This window comes from Mesoplodon mirus, assembly GCF_964341445.2.
Source record: "Mesoplodon mirus genome assembly, chromosome: 3".
Classification (NCBI taxonomy): domain Eukaryota; kingdom Metazoa; phylum Chordata; class Mammalia; order Artiodactyla; family Ziphiidae; genus Mesoplodon; species Mesoplodon mirus.
Genome location: NC_138978.1, coordinates 24,476,849 through 24,496,525, shown reverse-complemented (window position 1 = coordinate 24,496,525; position 19,677 = coordinate 24,476,849). Strand labels below are relative to the sequence as shown.

Sequence of the window (19,677 nt, the reverse complement as noted above, 5' to 3'; positions counted from 1 at the left end):
TACCTCAGTGCTAGGACATTTACTACATCCTCAGAAGGCCCATTTTACCTTTTTCAAATATCTCTAAGCATTAGACAATTCTTTCCTTCATCAGGCCTACATTTGCTTCTGAAAACTTAACAGTCACTATTCCTAGGTCTGTTCTCCGGGACCGAGAGGCACAAGTTTCGTGTCACTTCCACATAACAGGTCTTCAGAGGTCTGAAGTCCTTTAAGTCCCCTGCCTCCCATCTTCTCAGCTCAACTCCCCTCGATCAACAATCAGAGACTCATTTCCTATGACAAGTAGAACAGCTAAAATCACCTGTGACAGGTGCTTATTAAATCAATCATCTCATTGAACTGTAACATCAACGCTGTGGATTGCTACTTCCTTTTTTTAGTTAAATTATTTATTTACTCATTTATTCATGAATGTGGGGGATTTTCCTTAACTACTTCCTTTTTACAGATGGGTAAACAGGCCCAGAGGGGTCAGGTGATTTTCCCAGTTCACACAGCTTCCAAGGAGCAGAGAAGGGAGTCAAACACAGGTCTGCCTGCTACTGAAGTTCAAGCTCAGAGCCATACCTCCCATCATCACCACTCACATAAGTATAAATTCATTTGGAGCTGGCCTCTTGGCTCTAAGAGAAGAAGCAGAGCATGGAAAAGAGACGGAATTTCAGGAATCACCAGCAGATGCTCAGATCACAAAGATGTCTGTGACCCCAGGGTATACATGGGACACATACATGCAAACACAACCATGTGCACAGCCCAGTCACACCATTCACTTGCTTTGTGGCTTATCCTGCTCACCTTGACAGAAAAGATATTTGCAGTGTGTCCCGTGTGCATGGAAAGCAGCTTCTTATGGTGCAGCGGGTCCCACACAATCGTGTGCTGGTCATCAGAACCAGAGGCCAGCAAGCTGCAAGTAGAGAGATAGAACAGTTCTGACCTCTCCTCAAGTTCCTGGGCCCCCCTTCCTCTATCCCATGTTTCCCAGTTGATGAGGACTTAGGCTACACAGAACCTGAAGAACAGTAGATGTCACAGAATATAAGGTTATCTTGTAAACAGTGATTGATTCTCTTCTATTTTGTCCTGAGAATTTCTCATCATTCCTTAAATGCAATAGCTTATCAAAAAAACAGGGTTTGGAAGGTCATTCAACTTTCCATCTATCTGGGATTCATTGTTTAACTGTGTATTGATAATGATGAACTAAACTTAAGTACATAGCAGAGAGCAGCAGTCTCCGCTCTTGGGTCCACTCTTTTCCTTGGATCTACAAAGAGGAAGGAAAGTCCCCTTCTCCCAACCTCCCCATACCATTCTCCAGCACCCCTAGGTGTCGGAGCTCATACTTACTCTCCTTTCTCATTCCACTCCAGACAGTTGACACATCCTGAGTGACCCTGGGGGAGCAAATGGAGAGGGACAAGAAGAGAGCCAATTAGAGGTTCTCCTGGATAACTCAACATCAAGAAGTGGAAGTGGGGCCTCCCTGGTGGCGCAGTGGTTGAGAGTCCGCCTGCCGATGCAGGGGATACGGGTTCGTGCCCCGGTCTGGGAGGATCCCATATGCCGCGGAGCGGCTGGGCCCGTGAGCCATGGCCGCTGGGCCTGCGCATCCGGAGCCTGTGCTCCGCAACGGGAGAGGCCACAACAGTGAGAGGCCCGCATACCGCAAAAAAAGAAAAAAAAAAAAAAAAAAAAGAAGTGGAAGTGAACAGGTAAAATAGCCTTTCCGTCATCAGTGTTTTCCAGGCGTATGTGAGTGACCAGGATTGAATTAAACTGCCTGGCATTTTACAATATATAAAGTACCTTCATATTCATGATCTCACCTGATACTGAACCCCTCTGAGCCATAAAGGGCAGATTTCATTGATCCTATTTTGCAGAAAAGTAAACTGAAGTTCAGATAATAGTAGTAGAAGTTATATCCAAACAAATTTCTGCTCCTACCACTAGAGGGGACATGTCAACAGTCCCTTCAAGGGACACCCCCTCAGCCACAGAAAATCTGGCAGAGGAGCAACTGACTGAAAGGCAGCCGATTAGCTAGAAGGCTGATCTTCCATTCATTTGGCACACATTTAATTCATCGAGCACTTAATGCATGCCAGGTACTCTTCAGATGCTGGGGGCAGAGCAGTATACAAAATAAATCTTGTATTTAGGTCTTCTGCAGCTTACTTCCAAGTAGGTGGAGCCTGGTATAGTGAAGTAAATTAAGCTTGGGGATTTGAATTGAGAGACACGGAGAAGTGAGGCAGTTAATGACAGATGCTGAAGTTGAAAGCATGTGTAGAGAGAAGTCATGGCAAAGCTAGAATTAAGAGGAAACAGAATCCATGGAAAGCAGAAGGTATGAAGTGGCAGAAACGAGTTTTACATGGGAGAAGGAGAGAACAAGTCACTTCCATTCCTACACTCTGTTCTTTCTTTCCCTCACCCTCCCTCATTCCTAATGGCACCTTGATTTTCATTTCATTATCTGCCCAGCTCATATCAGACCATGTGTAAGTTCACTGTCCTTTCCACAGTGATAGGTTCAGAAACTTAGATCTAAGCCAGATTGGACACGGCATTCACTTGGACACAGGTACTGGCTCAGAAATGAGCCTGTGACCCCAATCGGATGCAAGGGGACCAGTTGCTGGGAGTGTGTGGAAAAGGAGTTTTCTCATTTTCAGGAGAGAGTCTGTGAAAGGGATGCCTTTCTTTCTCTGGATGCTGGGTGTCCTAATGTGACTCCTGGACTTGTGACCACGAGGGTAGCCAGCCTGAGAGTGAAATAAACAGAGAGAGGAAAGCCCAGCCAAGGGAATCACAGAAAAATGGAGCCAAAGTGACCAGAGTAACCAACCCTGATGCCTACCCTACTCCTGGGCTTCCAGTCAGGAGCCAGTCTGCTCATTATTGTTTAAGGTCACTTGCATTGGGCTGTTACCTGTGGCCCAGAGCATCCTGATTAACTCATTCTTCAGGTCGCAGTTTATCGGCACTTCCCTCAAGATGCCTTTCCCACCCTGTAAATCTGGGAAGGAGGCACATCCTTCCTGTGCTCTCCTACTGTCACACTGTATTATGGCTCTGTGTCGACATGGTTATTTTGCTTCACCACACTGAGCTGCAGGGAAGTGGCCTCTGTGTACTGTGTTCACTGTATCCCCTAGGCCAGGTACAGTGCCTGGCACATATCTGCTGCATAATGAACAAGTGAGTCCAGGGGGACTAGTGGGAAGAATCAAGAGACATGAACAAATCTAATTCCCTGACTCTCTAGGCAGAAGAGGCTTTTCCTCTGCCTTCTCCTTCCTTCTTACCCGTTGTCCTATAAAGATTCTCATTTGAGTTCATCCTCATTTCTTTCTGGGTTCTGCACTTAGATACATTATTGACACATTCACTCTGTTCAAACTTGCCAGACCACTTACTGACCTGAGGCCTCTCACTTTCCCACAGCACTTGGTGGAAACCCCACACATGACTCTGGTCGTCACTCTTTCTGGATCAGAATCATTTCTGTCCTCACCCCTCTCATTTTCCTACCAGGCTTTAAATTACTTGTGCCCAGGGCTCACGTCCTCAGCTTGCAACTTCCCAGAGTACCGAGGGCCTTGAATGAGCACCACTTACTGAGGGTTTACAAAGAGCGAGGCACAGTACCTTGCACTTGGGGTAGGCAGAACAACGGCCCCCTTACAAACGTCCATGTCCTGATCCTCTGGAACCCATGAATATGTTATGGTAGGTGGCAAAAGGGACTTTGCAGATGTGATTAAGGTTAAAATCCTTGAGGTGGGGAGATTAGCCTAGATTATCCAGGTGAGCCCGATATAATCACAGGAGTCCTTAAAATCAGTGAACCTTGGGACTTCCCTGGCAACCCAGTGGTTAAGACTTCGCCTTTCAATGCAGGGGTTGCAGGTTCGATCCTTGGTCAGGGAGCTAAGATCCCACATACCTCAGGGCCAAAAAACCAAAACATAAAACAGAAGCAATACTGTAACAAATTCAATAAAGACTTTAAAAATGGTCCACGTCGGGCTTCCCTGGTGGCGCAGTGGTTGAGAGTCCGCCTGCCGATGCAGGGGACACGGGTTCGTGCCCCGGTCTGGGAGGATCCCACATGCCGCGGAGCGGCTGGGCCCGTGAGCCATGGCCGCTGGGCCTGCGCGTCCGGAGCCTGTGCTCCACAGGGGGAGAGGTCACAGCAGTGAGAGGCCCGCGTACCGCAAAAAAAAAAAAAAAAAAATGGTCCACGTCAAAAAAAAAAAAAATCAGTGAACCTTTCCTGGCTGCAGAGAGTACAGAGATGTTGGTGTGAAAGGGACTTGACCTGCTATTGCCAGTTCTGAAGATGGAAGAAGGGGGTCACGAGCAAAGAAATACAGCAATCTCTAGAAAGCGGGAATTGCAAGAAAACGGATTCTACTCTATAGCCTCCAGAAGGAGCATAGCCCTGTCAAGACTTTAGCCTGGTGAGACCCATGTCAGACTTCCAATCTACAGAACTGTAAGATAATAAATTTGTGTTGTTTTAAGCCACTAAGTTTGTGGTAACTTGTTGTGGTAGCAATAGGAAACTAATACAGCATTCTACATCCATTATCTTGTTTAAGAAACAGGTATCGATTCACAGAAAGATAGACAAGATGAAAAGGCAGAGGGCTATGTATCAGATGAAGGAACAAGATAAAACCCCAGAAAAACAACTAAATGAAGCGGAGATAGGCAAGCTTCCAGAAAAAGAATTCAGAATAATGATAGTGAAGATGATCCAGGACCTCAGAAAAAGAATGGAGGCAAAGATCGAGAAGATGCAAGAAATGTTCAACAAAGATCTAGAAGAATTAAAGAACAAACAAACAGAGATGAACAATACAATAACTGAAATGAAAAATACACTAAAAGGAATCAATACCAGAGGCAGAAGAACAGATAAGTGACCTGGAAGACAGAATGGTGGAATTCACTGCTGCAGAACAGAATAAAGAATGAAAAGAAATGAAGACAGCCTAAGAGACCCCTGGCACAACATTAAATGCAACAACATTCGCATTATAGGGGTCCCAGAAGGAGAAGAGAGAGAGAAAGGACCATAGAAAACACTGGAAGAGATTATAATCGAAAACTTCCCTAACATAGGACAGGAAATAGCCACCCAAGTCCAGGAAGCGCAGAGAGTCCCAGGCAGGATAAACCCAAGGAGAAACACGCCGAGACACATAGTAATCAAATTGGCAAAAATTAAAGACAAAGAAAAATTATTGAAAGCAGCAAGGGAAAAACGACTCCCCTGGGAGTTCCCAAGGGAACTCCCATAAGGTTAACAGCTGATTTCTCAGCAGAAACTCTACAAGCCAGAAGGGAGTGGCATGATATACTTAAAGTGATGAAAGGGAAGAACCTACAACCAAGATTACTCTACCCAGCAAGGATCTCATTCAGATGTGATGGAGAAATCAAACGCTTTACAGACAAGCAAAAGTTAAGAGAATTCAGCACCACCAAACCAGCTCTACAACAAATGCTAAAGGAACTTCTCTAAGTGGGAAACATGAGAGAAGAAAAGGACCTACAAAAACAAACCCAAAACAATTAAGAAAATGATAATAGGAACATACATATTGATAATTACCTTAAACATGAATGGATCAAATGCTCCAACCAAAAGACACAGGCTTGCTAAATGGATACAAAAACAAGAACCATATATGTGCTGTCTACAAGAGACTCACTTCAGACCTAGGGACACATACAGACTGAAAGTGAGGGGATGGAAAAAGATATTCCATGCAAATGGAAATCAAAAGAAAGCTGGAGTAGCAATACTCATATCAGATAAAATAGACTTTAAAATAAAGAATGTTCTGGGCTTCCCTGGTGGCGCAGTGGTTGAGAGTCCGCCTGCCGATGCGGGGGACACGGGTTCGTGCCCCGATCCCGGAAGATCCCACATGCCGCGGAGCGGCTGGGCCCGCGAGCCATGGCCGCGGAGCCTGTGTGTCCGGAGCCTGTGCTCCGCAACGGGAGAGGCCACAGCAGTGAGAGGCCCGCGTACAGAAAAAAAAAAAAAAAAAAAAAAAAAAAGAATGTTCCAAGAGACAAGGAAGGATAGTACACAATGATCAAGGGATCAAACCAAAAAGAAGATATAACAATTATAAATATACATGCACCCAACATAGGAGCACCTCAATACATAAGGCAACTGCTAACAGCTATAAAAGAGGAAATTGGGGCTTCCCTGGTGGCACAGTGGTTGAGAGTCCGCCTGCCGTTGCGGGAGACGTGGGTTTGTGCCCTGGTCCGGGGGGATCCCACATGCCGCGGAGCGGCTGGGCCCGTGAGCCATGGCCGCTGGGCCTGCATGTCCAGAGCCTGTACTCCGCAATGGGAGAGGCCATGGCAGTGAGAGGCCCACGTACCTCAAAAAAAATAAATAAAATAAAAAAGAGGAAATCGACATTAACACAATAATAGTGGGGGACTTTAACACCTCACTTCACCAATGGACAGATCATCCAAACAGAAAATTAATAAGGAAACACAAGCTTTAAATGACACAATAGACCAGATAGATTTAATTGATATTTATAGGACATTCCATCCAAAAACAGCAGATTACACTTTCTTCTCAAGTGCGCACGGAACATTCTCCAGGAGAGATCACATCTTGAGTCATAAATCAAGCCTCAGTAAATTTAAGAAAATTGAAGTCATATCAAGCATCTTTTCTGACCACAATGCTATGAGATTAGAAATCAATTACAGGGGAAAAAAAACGTAAAAAACACAAACACATGGAGGCTAAACAATATATTACTAAATAACCAAGAGATCACTGAAGAAATCAAAGAGGAAATCAGAAAATACCCGGAGACAAATGACAATGAAAACACGACAATCCAAAACCTATGGGATGTGGCAAAAGCAGTTCTAAGAGGGAAGTTTATAGCCATACAAGCCTACCTCAAGAAACAAGAAAAATCTCAAATAAACAATCTAAACTTACACCTAAAGGAACTAGAGAAAGAAGAACAAACAAAACCCAAAGTTAGTAGAAGGAAAGAAATCATCAAGATCAGAGCAGAAATAAATGAAATAGAAACAAAGAAAACAATAGCAAAGATCAATAAAACTAAAAGCTGGTTCGTTGAGAAGAGAAGCAAAATTGATACACCATTAGCCAGACTCATCAAGAAAAAGAGGGAGAGGGCTCAAATCAATAAAATGAGAAATTAAAAAGGAGAAGTTACGACAGACACCACAGAAATACAAAGCATCTTAAGAGACTACTACACGCAACTCTATGCCAATAAAATGGACAACCTGGAAGAAATGGACAAATTCTTAGAAGGGTATAACCTTCCAAGACTGAACCAGGAAGAAATAGAAAATATGAACAGACCAATCACAAGTAATGAAATTGAAACTGTGATTAAAAATCTTCCAACAAACAAAAGTCCAGGACCAGATGGCTTCACAGTTGAATTCTATCAAACATTTAGAGAAGAGCTAACACCCATCCTTCTCAAGCTCTTCAAAAAAATTGCAGAGGAAGGGACACTCCTAAAGTCATTCTATGAGGCCACCATCACCCTGATACCAAAACCAGACAAAGATACTACAAAAAGAGAAAATTACAGACCGATATCACTGATGAATATAGATGCAAAAATCCTCAACAAAATACTAGCAAACAGAATCCAACAACACATTAAAAGGATCATACACCATGATCAGGTGGAATTTATCCCAGGGACACAAGGATTCTTCAATATACACAAATCAATCAATGTGATACACCATATTAACAAATTGAAGAAGAAAAACCATATGATCATCTCAATAGGTGCAGAAAAAGCTTTTGACAAAATTCAACACCCATTTATAATAAAAACTCTCCAGAAAGTGGGCATAGAGGGAACCTATCTCAACATAATAAAGGCCATATACGACAAACCCACAGCAAACATTATTCTCAATGGTGAAAAACTGAAAGCATTTCCTCTAAGATCAGGAACAAGACAAGGGTGTCCACTCTCACCACTATTATTAAACAGAGTTTTGGAAGTCCTAGCCATGGCAATCAGAGAAGAAAAAGAAATAAAAGGAATACAAATTGGAAAACTAGAAGTAAAACTGTCACTGTTTGCAGATGACATGATACTATACATAGAGAATCCTAAAGATGTCACCAGAAAACTACTAGAGCTAATCAATGAATTTGGTAAAGTTGCAGGATACAAAATTAATGCACAGAAATCTCTTGCATTCCTATACACTAATGATGAAAAATCTGAAAGAGAAATTAAGGAAACACTCCCATTTACCACTGCAACAAAAAGAATAAAATACCTAGGAATAAACCTACCTAAGGAGACAAAAGACCTGTATGCAGAAAACTATAACACTGATGAAAGAAATTAAAGATGATACCAACATATGGAGAGATATACCATGTTCGTGGATTGGAAGAATCAATATTGTGAAAATGACTATACTACCCAAAGCAATCTACAGATTCAATGCAATCCCTATCAAATTACCAATGGCATTTTTTACAGAACTAGAACAAAAACTCTTAAAATATGTATGGAGACAAAAAAGACTCTGAATAGTCGAAGCAGTCTAGAGGGTAAAAAACGGAGCTGGAGGAATCAGACTCTCTGTCTTCAGACTATACTACAAAGCTACAATAATCAAGACAATATGGTACTGACACAAAAACAGAAATATAGATCAATGGAACAAGATAGAAAGCCTAGAGATAAACCCACGCACCTATGGTCAACTAATCTTTTTTTTTTTTTTTTTTTTTTTTTTTTTTCTTTTTGCGTATGCGGGCCTCTCACTGCTGTGGCCTCTCCCGTTGCGGAGCACAGGCTCCGGACGCGCAGGCTCCGGATGCGCAGGCTCAGCGGCCATGGCTCACGGGCCCAGCCGCTCCGCGGCATATGGGATCCTCCCAGACCGGGGCACGAACCCGTGTCCCCTGCATCGGCAGGCGGACTCTCAACCACTGCGCCACCAGGGAGGCCCTGGTCAACTAATCTATGACAAAGGAGGCAAGGATATACAATGGAGAAAAGACAGTCTCTTCAATAAATGGCGCTGGGAAAACTGGACAGCTACATGTAAAAGAATGAAATTACAACACTCCCTAACACCATACACAAAAATAAACTTAAAATGGATTAGAGACCTAAATGTAAGATCGGACACTATAAAACTCTTAGAGGAAAACTTAGGAAGAACACTCTTTGACATAAATCACAGCAAGATCTCTTTTGATCCACCTCCTAGAGTAATGGAAATAAAAACAAAAATAAACAATGGGACCTAATGAAACTTAAAAGCTTTTGCACAGCAAAGGAAAACATAAACAAGATGAAAAGAGAACCCTCAAAATGGGAGAAAATATTTGCAAACAGACAAAGGATTAATCTCCAAAATATATAAATGGCTCATGCAGCTCAATATTAAAACCTAAATAGACATTTCGCCAAAGAAGACATACAGATGGCCAAGAAGCACATGAAAAGCTGCTCAACATCATTAATTATTAGAGAAATGCAAATCAAAACTACCATGAGGTATCACTTCACACCAGTTAGGATGGGCATCATCAGAAAATGTACAATCAACAAATGCTGGAGAGGGTGTGGAGAAAAGGGAACCCTCTTGCACTGTTGGCGGGAATGTAAATTAATACAGCCACTATGGAGAACGGTTTGGAGGTTCCTTTAAAAACTAAAAATAGAATTACATATGACCCAGAAATCCCACTACTGGGCATATACCCAGAGAAAACCATAATTCAAAAAGACACATGCACCCCAATGTTCATTGCAGCACTATTTACAATAGCCAGGTCATGGAAGCAACCTAAATGCCCATCAACAGACAAATGGATAAAGAAGACGTAGTACATATATACAATGGAATATTACTCAGCCATAAAAAGGAAGGAAATTGGGTCATTTGTAGAGACATGGATGGATCTAGAGACTGTCATACAGAGTGAAGTAAGTCAGAAAGAGAAAAACAAATATCGCATATTAACGCATATATGTGAAACCTAGAAAAATGGTACAGATGAATCAGTTTGCAGGGCAAAAATTGAGACACAGATGTAGAGATCAAACATATGGACAGCTGGGCTTCCCTGGTGGCGCAGTGGTTGAGAGTCTGCCTGCTAATGCAGGGGACACGGGTTCGAGCCCTGGTCTGGGAGGATCCCACATGCCACGGAGCAACTAGGCCCGTGCGCCACAACTACTGAGCCTGCACATCTGGAGCCTGTGCTCTGCAACAAGAGAGGCCGCGATAGTGAGAGGCTTGCGCACCGCGATGAAGAGTGGCCCCCGCTTGCCACACTAGAGAAAGCCCTCGCACAGAAACGAAGACACAACACAGCAAAAATAAATAAATTAATTAATAAACTCCTACCCCCAACCAAAAAAAAAAAAAAAACATATGGACACCAAGGGGGGAAAGCGGCAGGGGGTGGGGGTGGGGGTGTGCTGAATTGGGCAATTGGGATTAACATGTATACACTGATGTGTATAAAATGGATGACTAATAAGGACCTGCTGTATAAAAAAATTAAATTAAATTAGAAAATTAAAAAAATTAACTAACTTCTAACTTGAATGATCATCTATATTCTAGAAATACAATGTGAATGTCTCAAAAAAACCCCACAGGTATCATTACTCATTTCATAGATAAGAAAAACAATGCTCAGAGAAGTTAGGTAATCTGCTGCGATACTGTGATTTATATATCTATTTATACGTAGAAAGGTATATTTAGTCTTCATCCTTACTTCTGGCACAGAGTTCCTAAAACCCTTGGAATTTCCTAAGTAATAAGAGTGATAAAGGTTTCGTGATATTCATAACAAACGTCTTTCAACTAACACCTGAGGTTTATGTTAATGAAGTGATTTTTGGAAAGCACCTAAGGATGGAGAACCAAACATATGATTGGAGGGTGGGAACTTTCAGTCCCACCTCCCTGACTTCCAGGAAGGGGAGAGGGGCTGGAGGTTGAACTGATCACCAATGGTCAATGATTTAATCAACCATGCCAATGTGAAGAAAAACGAAAAAGGACAGGGTTCAGAGAGCTTCTGTGTTGGTACACATGTGGAGATTTGGGGAGAGCAGCATGCTCAGAGAGGGCATGGAAGCTATGCACCCCTTTCCATATACCTTGCTTTATGCAGCTCTTTTATCTGCCTGTTCCTCAATTATATCCTTCTATAATAAATCGGTAATCTAGTAAGTAAAATGTTTCTCTGAGTTCTGTGAGTCACTTTAGCAAATTAATTGAACGAAAGGAGAAGGTGTTTGGAACCTCTAATCTATAGCCAGTTGGTCCAAAGCACAGGTGACAACCTGGATTTGCCACTGGCATCTGAAATAGGTGTTGGGGGTAGGGAACAGGAGGGCAGTCTTGTAGGACTGAACCCTTAACCTGTGGGATCTGATGCTATCTCCAGGTAGATCCTGTCAGAATTGAGTTACATTGTAGGGAACCCAGCTGGTAACAGAGAGTTGCTTGGTGGTGTAAACAAACAAACAAACAAACAATCCCCCCCCGACGTTAGACATGGCTAATGAGGCACAGCTAGTACTGGTATCAGGAAGCATTTTAACTCAAGAGCTCAGGCTCTTAAGCACCATCTGAAAAATGTATTAATGCTTCCAGAATTACTGTATTTGTCCTCAAAGCAGTAGCCCATCCAAAGTATAGAAGTCTGGCCACAGCAGACAAATATGATACTTATGATTCATTTTTACATAGTAAAAAATAGCTCAGAGGCAGGTAAGTTGGAGAAAGTGTAGAGAGAAAACCCAAACCAGATTCTACGTAAACACAAAGTAACTATTGACAAAAAAACATTAATAAAGGGCTCCATAAGTTAGAATGTATGTTTGGGAAGCTGATTTACAAGGCACAGACTGTTTAAGAGGATTTGTTTTGGCCTTGATAAATAAGGCTGGCTTAGATTAGGTACACGATCTATAATTACGTTGACAAATACAATGGGAGAAAATATGCCTATGACATATCAGAATTAAACACTGGGTAAAAAGGGGAGAAAACCTCAAACTTTAAAGGAACAGAGAGGAGGGACTGTTTACAGATGGCTCCTAAAGAGGAATAGACCTCTGTTTGCCTCCCTGGAACCCAGGAAATGTTTCTACTTAGGGTGAGCCTTCCACACCAGGGATCTGGAGAAAACAGAAAGTGCACAGAGAAAGTACCTGGATTAAAAGCTACAAATCTCACTTAAGTTAAAAATTACAACCCCTTACTTCCTGCTTAACTTTATTAAATATTGATTATAATTACTATTTATTATAAGTTCCTACAAATTTCTAGGTAGCATGGTATACAGGAGGAAAAGGAGGCAGAAAGAAGCGTTTTACCACTGACACTGCTTAGAATTGTAGGTGCATAATGATAAAAAGCAAATGGACTTTTAGGTGGTTTTCTTACTGCTTTTAAATTCCTTACAGACCATGCACCCCCTTACAAGCCTGCACTACTGCCCCCACTTTGGCATGCCGCTGCTAGGTAGAATACTAGCTATTAATATACCTGATCTCATTATCACTCCCTTTTTACAGGTGAGACCAAGTCTCAGAGATATTAAATAACTTAGCAGGGTCACACAAATTGTAAACGCCAGAGCCCGGATAGGAACCCAGGTCCACATGACTCCAAAGTATTTCTCTGGCTGTGCTGGATTACCTCAAATGTCACCCTTATTCCCACCTGTATTAAAAAGAGATCTCACTGCTGCCATCACCTTAGAGAACTGTTTGTCAGTCTGATATAAATTTAAGCTTATATCTACCCTATGACCCAGCAATTCCATTCCTTAGGTATTTACTTAAGGGAAATGAAAACATTTGTCCACCTAAAGACTGGTATAAGAATATCCATAGATGCTTTAATTTTTAAAGCCCCACACTGGAAATAACCCAAATGATCATCAACAGGAGAATGAATACACAAAAGTAGTATATTTGTACAGTGTAATCCGACTCAGAAATAAAAAGGAACTACCCATAGATACATGCAACCACATGGATGAAACTCAAAAAACGTTATGATAAGCAAAAGAAGCCAAACACAAAAATATGTATACTATATAATTCCATTTACAGAAAGTATATGAACAGGCAAAACTAATCTATGGAGACAGAGCCAAAAAGTGGTTGCTCTGAGGTAGGAGTGTTGACTGGAAAGGGCACCATGGGAACTTCCAGGGTGATGGAAGTATTCTCTATCTTGTCATGGGTGGTAGTTACTCAAGTGCCAAAACTCATCTAACTCAACACTTGAGACCTATGCACTTTATTTTTGTGTAAATCATACCTCAATAAAGAGAGGGAAGAAACAAGGTAGTAATAATAATAGTGATAGTGGTAGCTGATATATAATAAGTGCTATCCCACCATCTACCAGGAACAATATTGTGCCCTTCATTTATGCTTTGAGTTAAACTTTACAACTACCTTGTGATGGAAACACCACTACTATTCTCATTTTTCAGATGAGGAAAAGGTTAATACCCCATACTGTATAAACAGTATAGTAAGAATGTGAATTCATGTCTGACAGATTCCAGAGCTTGGCTCTTAACCATGGTGTCATATTGCCTTTTTAGTTAATTAATTAATTTTAAAATATTATTTTACAATCTACTTTAAATTTTTATTTATTTATTTATTTTTATTTTTGGCTGCATTGTTGGGTCTTTGTTGCTGCGCGCGGGTTTTCTCTAGTTGTGGCGAGCGGGGGCTATTCTTCATTGTGGTGCGCGGGCTTCTCACTGTGGTGGCTTCTTTTTTTTGTGGAGCATGGGCTCTAGGCGTGCAGGCTTCAGTAGTTGTGGCACGTGGGCTCTAGAGCGCAGGCTAAGTAGTTGTGGTGCATGTGGGATCTTCCTGGACCAGGGCTCGAACCCGTGTTCCCTGCATTGGCAGGCAGATCCTTAACCACTGCGCCACCAGGGAAGCTCCATTTTGCCTTTTCAAATTTCGGGGTATTTCTCTCAAAACTTAAATGCCTGCTATGTGCCTGCCAGTATTGTACTGGATCAGAGAGATACAACTGAGTCAGACAGACACATCTCCTGTCCTCTGGAGGAGCTGATGAGGTTTTGTTTTCTCCTCCTCTTCTCCAAACTTATAACATTAGCCTTTCCCCATGTTATTATGATCTCATAAGCATCACTTCAAATGGTTATAGAATATTCCTCCAAAGGTTAAACTATATTCATCTCTACCTTAGTGTTGTACACTTAGATGAGTTCCAATTTTGGTGAGTTGATGTATTTTATTTTATTATTTATTTATTTATTTTTGGCTGTGCCATGCAGTATGTGGGATCTTAGTTTCTTGACCAGAGATCGAACCCGTGCCCGTTGCATTGGAAGTGAAGATTCTTAACCACTGGACCTCCAGGGAAGTCCCGAGTTGATGTATTTTAAAAGTCCAGTGGGAAAAGAACATTTACAGGTGACTGGGCAACCCAGACTAGGCACAAAGTCATGATTTTTTGCATTTGACTGGAAATATATACAATCTGTGTTGTAACGTTAGGTATAGCCAATGCTACTCAGGAGCTCTGCTGAGCAGTCACGGTGTGGAGAAGTATATTAAAATAAGAAACATTATTAATTAATACAATTTAGGAGACAACAATCTATCAAAATGTAGGACCTACAGGGAAAAAAATAATAAAAGTCATTCTTGATAGGGGAAAAAGTTGGGACACATTGCATTAAGGGAATAAGAAAAGAGAAGCAAAGAGCTAGGAAGTCTGCCAACCAATGTGTATCCTGGCATAACCCAAAGGACTGGAGATCCTTTTGTCCAGATTTATTCTTTTACAAGAGGAAGCTGGGTCACATATATGAGGCATATGAGGCAGAATTGTAACAGCAATTCTTTTACAAGAGGAAGCTGGGTCACACATATGAGGCAGAATTGTTAAGTGAAAGAACAGTCTGGGTTCAGCTCTAGCTTGGCCTCTTTCTAGGTATATGGGCAATCACTTAAGATTCCCAGAGCCTCAGATATTTCACTGGGAAATGGAGATGATGATAATGTCATCCTGACAAGATCACTGTGGAGATCAAATGATGTAATATATGCAAGGTGCCTAGCACACTTTGGTAAATGCTGGCTCCCATTCGTGGAACTCATCTTCAGGTATCTTCTCTTGCCAACCTCTGTGTGTTCTTCCAGATCCTACTCTCAAAGACCCCTCCACGTGGCCAGAATACTCACAGTGTATACATCTTGAACAACTGGACTCCTTCCTATTTACTAACTTTTTCTAAAGGGTTATTTCTGCAGCTATTAAATTGCTACCCTAAGCTCTGACCAAACAGACAACTCATTTATTCCACACGCATTAGGTATAAGGCACTGGGAGAAAAGGGAATAGACAGTAGAATAAACAAAGACAGGTCCATGTCTATGGCGACATGAGACTAAGGTCTACCATAAAAGAAGAAGGAGAGAGGTACCAAAAAAACCCAGAAGACAGGAGCATCAGGCTTTAAGAGCAAGCTTAAACGATCTTTGAAGACATACTCTAGCTTGGAGACAACTGTGGCCCAGTTTTCATGGATACATGTAAGGGCCCTCTCTTAACTGCAACCCAAACCACATATGTGTATAACATACCCACTGACTTCAGACCTAAACGTTTGTATAATGAAGTTCCACTGAAAAGATCAATGCCAAAGAGCATGAGAGTTAGAGATGCTCAGTGTACCCGCCACAGGAAATGCCAACTCGGAAAGAGGAAACAGATGGCCATGTGCTTCTCTATAACTCCTTGACAGTGTGAACCTGAGTCTGAGCAAGGAAGATTTAGATGAAAATCCAGCAAACATTAATTATGCATCTACTAAATGCCAGGGTAAGTGCTAAGCTGTTGTGTATATTGATTCATTTAAACTTCACAATACACGTGTTTATTAGCATGTATTGAGATTACATAGTTGTAATATGACAGAATGGAGTGAGTCCTGAAGGCAAATAAAACTCAAGAATTCTTCACTTGCTCTCCATTCACTTAATGATTTGATAGTTATCTTTTTTTTTTTTAATTTTTTTTATTTTTATTTTTTATTTTTTGCGGTATGCGGGCCTCTCACTGTTGTGGCCACTCCCGTTGCAGAGCACAGGCTCCGGACGCGCAGGCTCAGCGGCCATGGCTCACGGGCCCAGCCGCTCCGCGGCATGTGGGATCTTCCCAGACCGGGGCACGAACCCGTATCCCCTGCATCGGCAGGCGGACTCTCAACCACTGCGCCACCAGGGAAGCCCTGATAGTTATCTTAAAGGCAGAATGATCTGAATACCCAGACATCTCCATAAAATCCTTTTGTTGCTTCTTTAACTTAGTTCAATGGTTTCTCAAATTTTAGTGTGCCTTAGAATTAGTAAATGGAGCAGTAAGAGTAACAAGAATAACTAAAACTTAGCTTTTACTATGTGTCAGGCCCTGTCCTAATTGCTTCACATAATTACCCTTCAAAATCCACTAAACTGTCCAAAAAGGACAGTTAATGTGTTTTCATGTTCACAAGCCGTGTTTCCTTGAGCAAGTTCTTTAACCTCTCTGTGCTTCAGGTTTTATATCTCTAAAAAAGGAGATAATATACATAACCTCATAGGGTTGTTGTGGGAACCAATTCAATAGTCGTAAAGCACTGTGATAGCTGAGTAGCAAAACTGGAAATCAAATCCAAGTATGTTCTTTCCCTTGCACCATGATAATTCAAGACTTATAGTATAGCATGTGAACTATGATTACTGGGGAAGGAAAAATCCTCCTAGAAGTCATGAAAAGGAACGATTTAAAATATATTTCAACTTCTATATGTTCTAGCTAAAAATCTAAGTATAAATATAGTGGGGCAAGTCAACAACCATAACTCATGTCAGAAAGTTTTTCCTTATGCTGACCTATATCTGCAGTCTATCCCTGCAAATTCTCTTTATTCATTCAATCTTTTTATTTGATTGATTGATTTTATTTTTATTTTTTATATGCTAGGCACTCTTATACATGAAAAGGCTACAGTGCTAAATAAGATAGAGAACTCTAGTGGTGGGGAGAGAAAAAAAATAAGCACAGGAATCAATAAAATGAGTTCAGATAGTGATAAACGCTATGTAGAAAATAAAACATGGTGACAGGTTATACTTTAGATACAGTGGTCAGGGAAAGCCTCTCTGACATAGCTATGTTTGAGGAGAAATTTGAATGCTGAGAAGGAAAAGCATGCCAGGTACAGGAAAGAAAAAGTACAAAGGTAGGAATAGGCTTGGTATGCTGTAGATACAGAATGAAGGCCAGTGTGGCTAGAACACAGTGATAAAAGGGACAGAGTAAGGCAAGATAAGCTCAGGGAGGTGAGTAGAGGCAATATTCTAAGGGTGTCATATAGGCCATAGCAAGAAGCTTCGTGAGGCCAGGAACTGTGTTGTCTTTATTTTCTGCTATATTCATCTCCCAGAGTCTAGAACATTTCTGGCATATTGTAGGCACTCAATATACGCTTGAACATATGACTGAATTAATGAATGACTCCCAGGTTCTGCCCTCTGGTGCTTCAGAGCCTAAGTTTACTCCATCATCTCAAGCAGAGGTTGGCACTTTTTCTGTAAAGAGCCAGAGAGTAAATGTTTTGGGCTTTGCAGGCCATACGGTCTCTGTTATAACTACTCAATTCTGCTGTTGAATTACTAAGGCAGCCATAGAAAATACATAAATGAATGAGTGTGGCTGTGTTCCAATAAAATTTTATTTATAAAAGTAAGTGGCTATAGATTCAACCCAATCCCTATCAAAATCCCATCTGCCTTCTCTGAAGAAATTCACAAGCTGAACATAAACCTCATATGTAAATACAAGGGACCCAAAATAGCCAAAACAATCTTGAAAAAGAAAACAAAGTTAGAAGACTCACTTCCCAATTTCAAAAATTACTACAAAGCTACAGTAATCAAAACAGTGTGGTACTGACATAAAGGACAGAAATTTAGATCAATGGGATAGAGTAACGAGTTCACAAATAAACCCTTACATTTATGTAAGGTTAACTGATTTCCGACAAGAGTGCCAAGACAATTCAATGAAAGAAAGAAGAGTCTTTTCAACAAATGGTGCTGTAATAACAATATGCACATGCAAAAGAATGAAGCTGGGCCTCTACATGACACCATATATAAAAATTAACCCAAAATGGGGCTTCCCTGGTGGCGCAGTGGTTGAGAGTCTGCCTGCCGTTGCAGGGGACGCGGGTTCATGCCCCGGTCTGGGAGGAACCCACATGCCATGGAGCGGCTGGGCCCGTGAGTCATGGCCACTAAGCCTGTGCGTCCGGAGCCTTGCTCCGCAACGGGAGAGGCCACAACAATGAGAGGCCTGTGTACCACAAAAAAAATAATAATAACCCCAAATGGATCAGAGATGTACACATAAGATCTAAAACTATAAAACTTTTAGAAGAAGACACAGGTGTAAATTTTTGTGACCTTGTATTAGGCAATGGTTTCTTTTTTGGCCCCAATGGTTTCTTAAATATAACACCAAAAGCAAAAATGACAAAAGAAAAAAATTTGAACTTCATGAAAATTAAAAATTTGTCTGTCAAAAGCACTCTCAAGAAACTGAAAAAACCCACAGAATGAGAGAGAAAATTTCAAATCACATATCTGATAAGTGTTTATTATCTAGAACATACAAAGAGCTCTTATGACTCAATGATAAAATGATAAATAACAATTTAAAAATGGGCAAAGGATCTGAATAGACATTCCTCCAGAGAAGAAGATATACAAATGGCCAATAAGCACGTGAAAAGAAGCTCAACATCATTAGTCATTAGGGAAATGCAAATCAAGACCACAATGAAATACTACATCACACCCACTAGGATGACTATAATAAAAAAAAGACAGATAATAAGTATTGGTAAGGGTATGGAGAAACTGGAACCTTTGTACATTTCTGGTGGGGATGTAAAATGGTGGTGCCACCTTGAAAAACAGTCTGCCAGTTCCTCAAGAAATTAAGCCTAAGAGTTGCCATATGACACAGCAATTCCACTCTTAGGTATGTAACCAAGAGAACTGACAATATATGTCCATACAAAATTTTTTACACAAATTGTTCATAGCAGCAGTATTCATAATAGCCAAAAAGTGGAAACAAGCAAAATGTCCACTACCTGATGAGTGGATAAACAAAATGTGGTATAGCTATAGAATGGAATGTATTTGGCCATAAAAAGGAATGCTACAACATAGATAAATCTTGAAATTATCATACTAAGTGAAGGAAGTCAGATACAAAAAGCTACATAGTGTATGATTCCATTCATATGAAGTGTCCAGAATAGGAAAATCCATAGAGACAGAAAATAGATTAGTGGTTGCCAGGGGTGGAGCCAGGGGTAGGGGATGGGGAGTAACTGCTAAAAGGGTTTCTATTTTGGGGTGATGAAAATGTCAGGAGTTAGGTAATGGTGATAGTTGTACAACTTTGTGAATACACTAAGACAAAACAAAAAACAAAAAAATGCTGAATTGTACACTTACATAAAATAAAAATGAACTTAAAAAA

At 41.1% G+C, this 19,677-nt stretch overlaps 1 protein-coding gene across 8 annotated transcripts in view; it reads right to left on the bottom strand.

The window, feature by feature from the left end:
* The window catches only part of WDTC1 (WD and tetratricopeptide repeats 1), a 79,556-nt gene that overhangs the window by 24,536 nt on the left and 35,343 nt on the right, over positions 1–19,677 (bottom strand). For all 8 annotated transcript variants that reach the window (XM_082613308.1, XM_082613310.1, XM_082613311.1 and 5 more), the window contains 2 exons: positions 1,357–1,403; positions 802–913 (listed from right to left, as the gene is read on the bottom strand). In XM_082613308.1, coding sequence (XP_082469434.1) covers positions 802–913; positions 1,357–1,403 — 159 coding nt within the window. The remainder of the gene's footprint in view (positions 1–801; positions 914–1,356; positions 1,404–19,677) is intronic.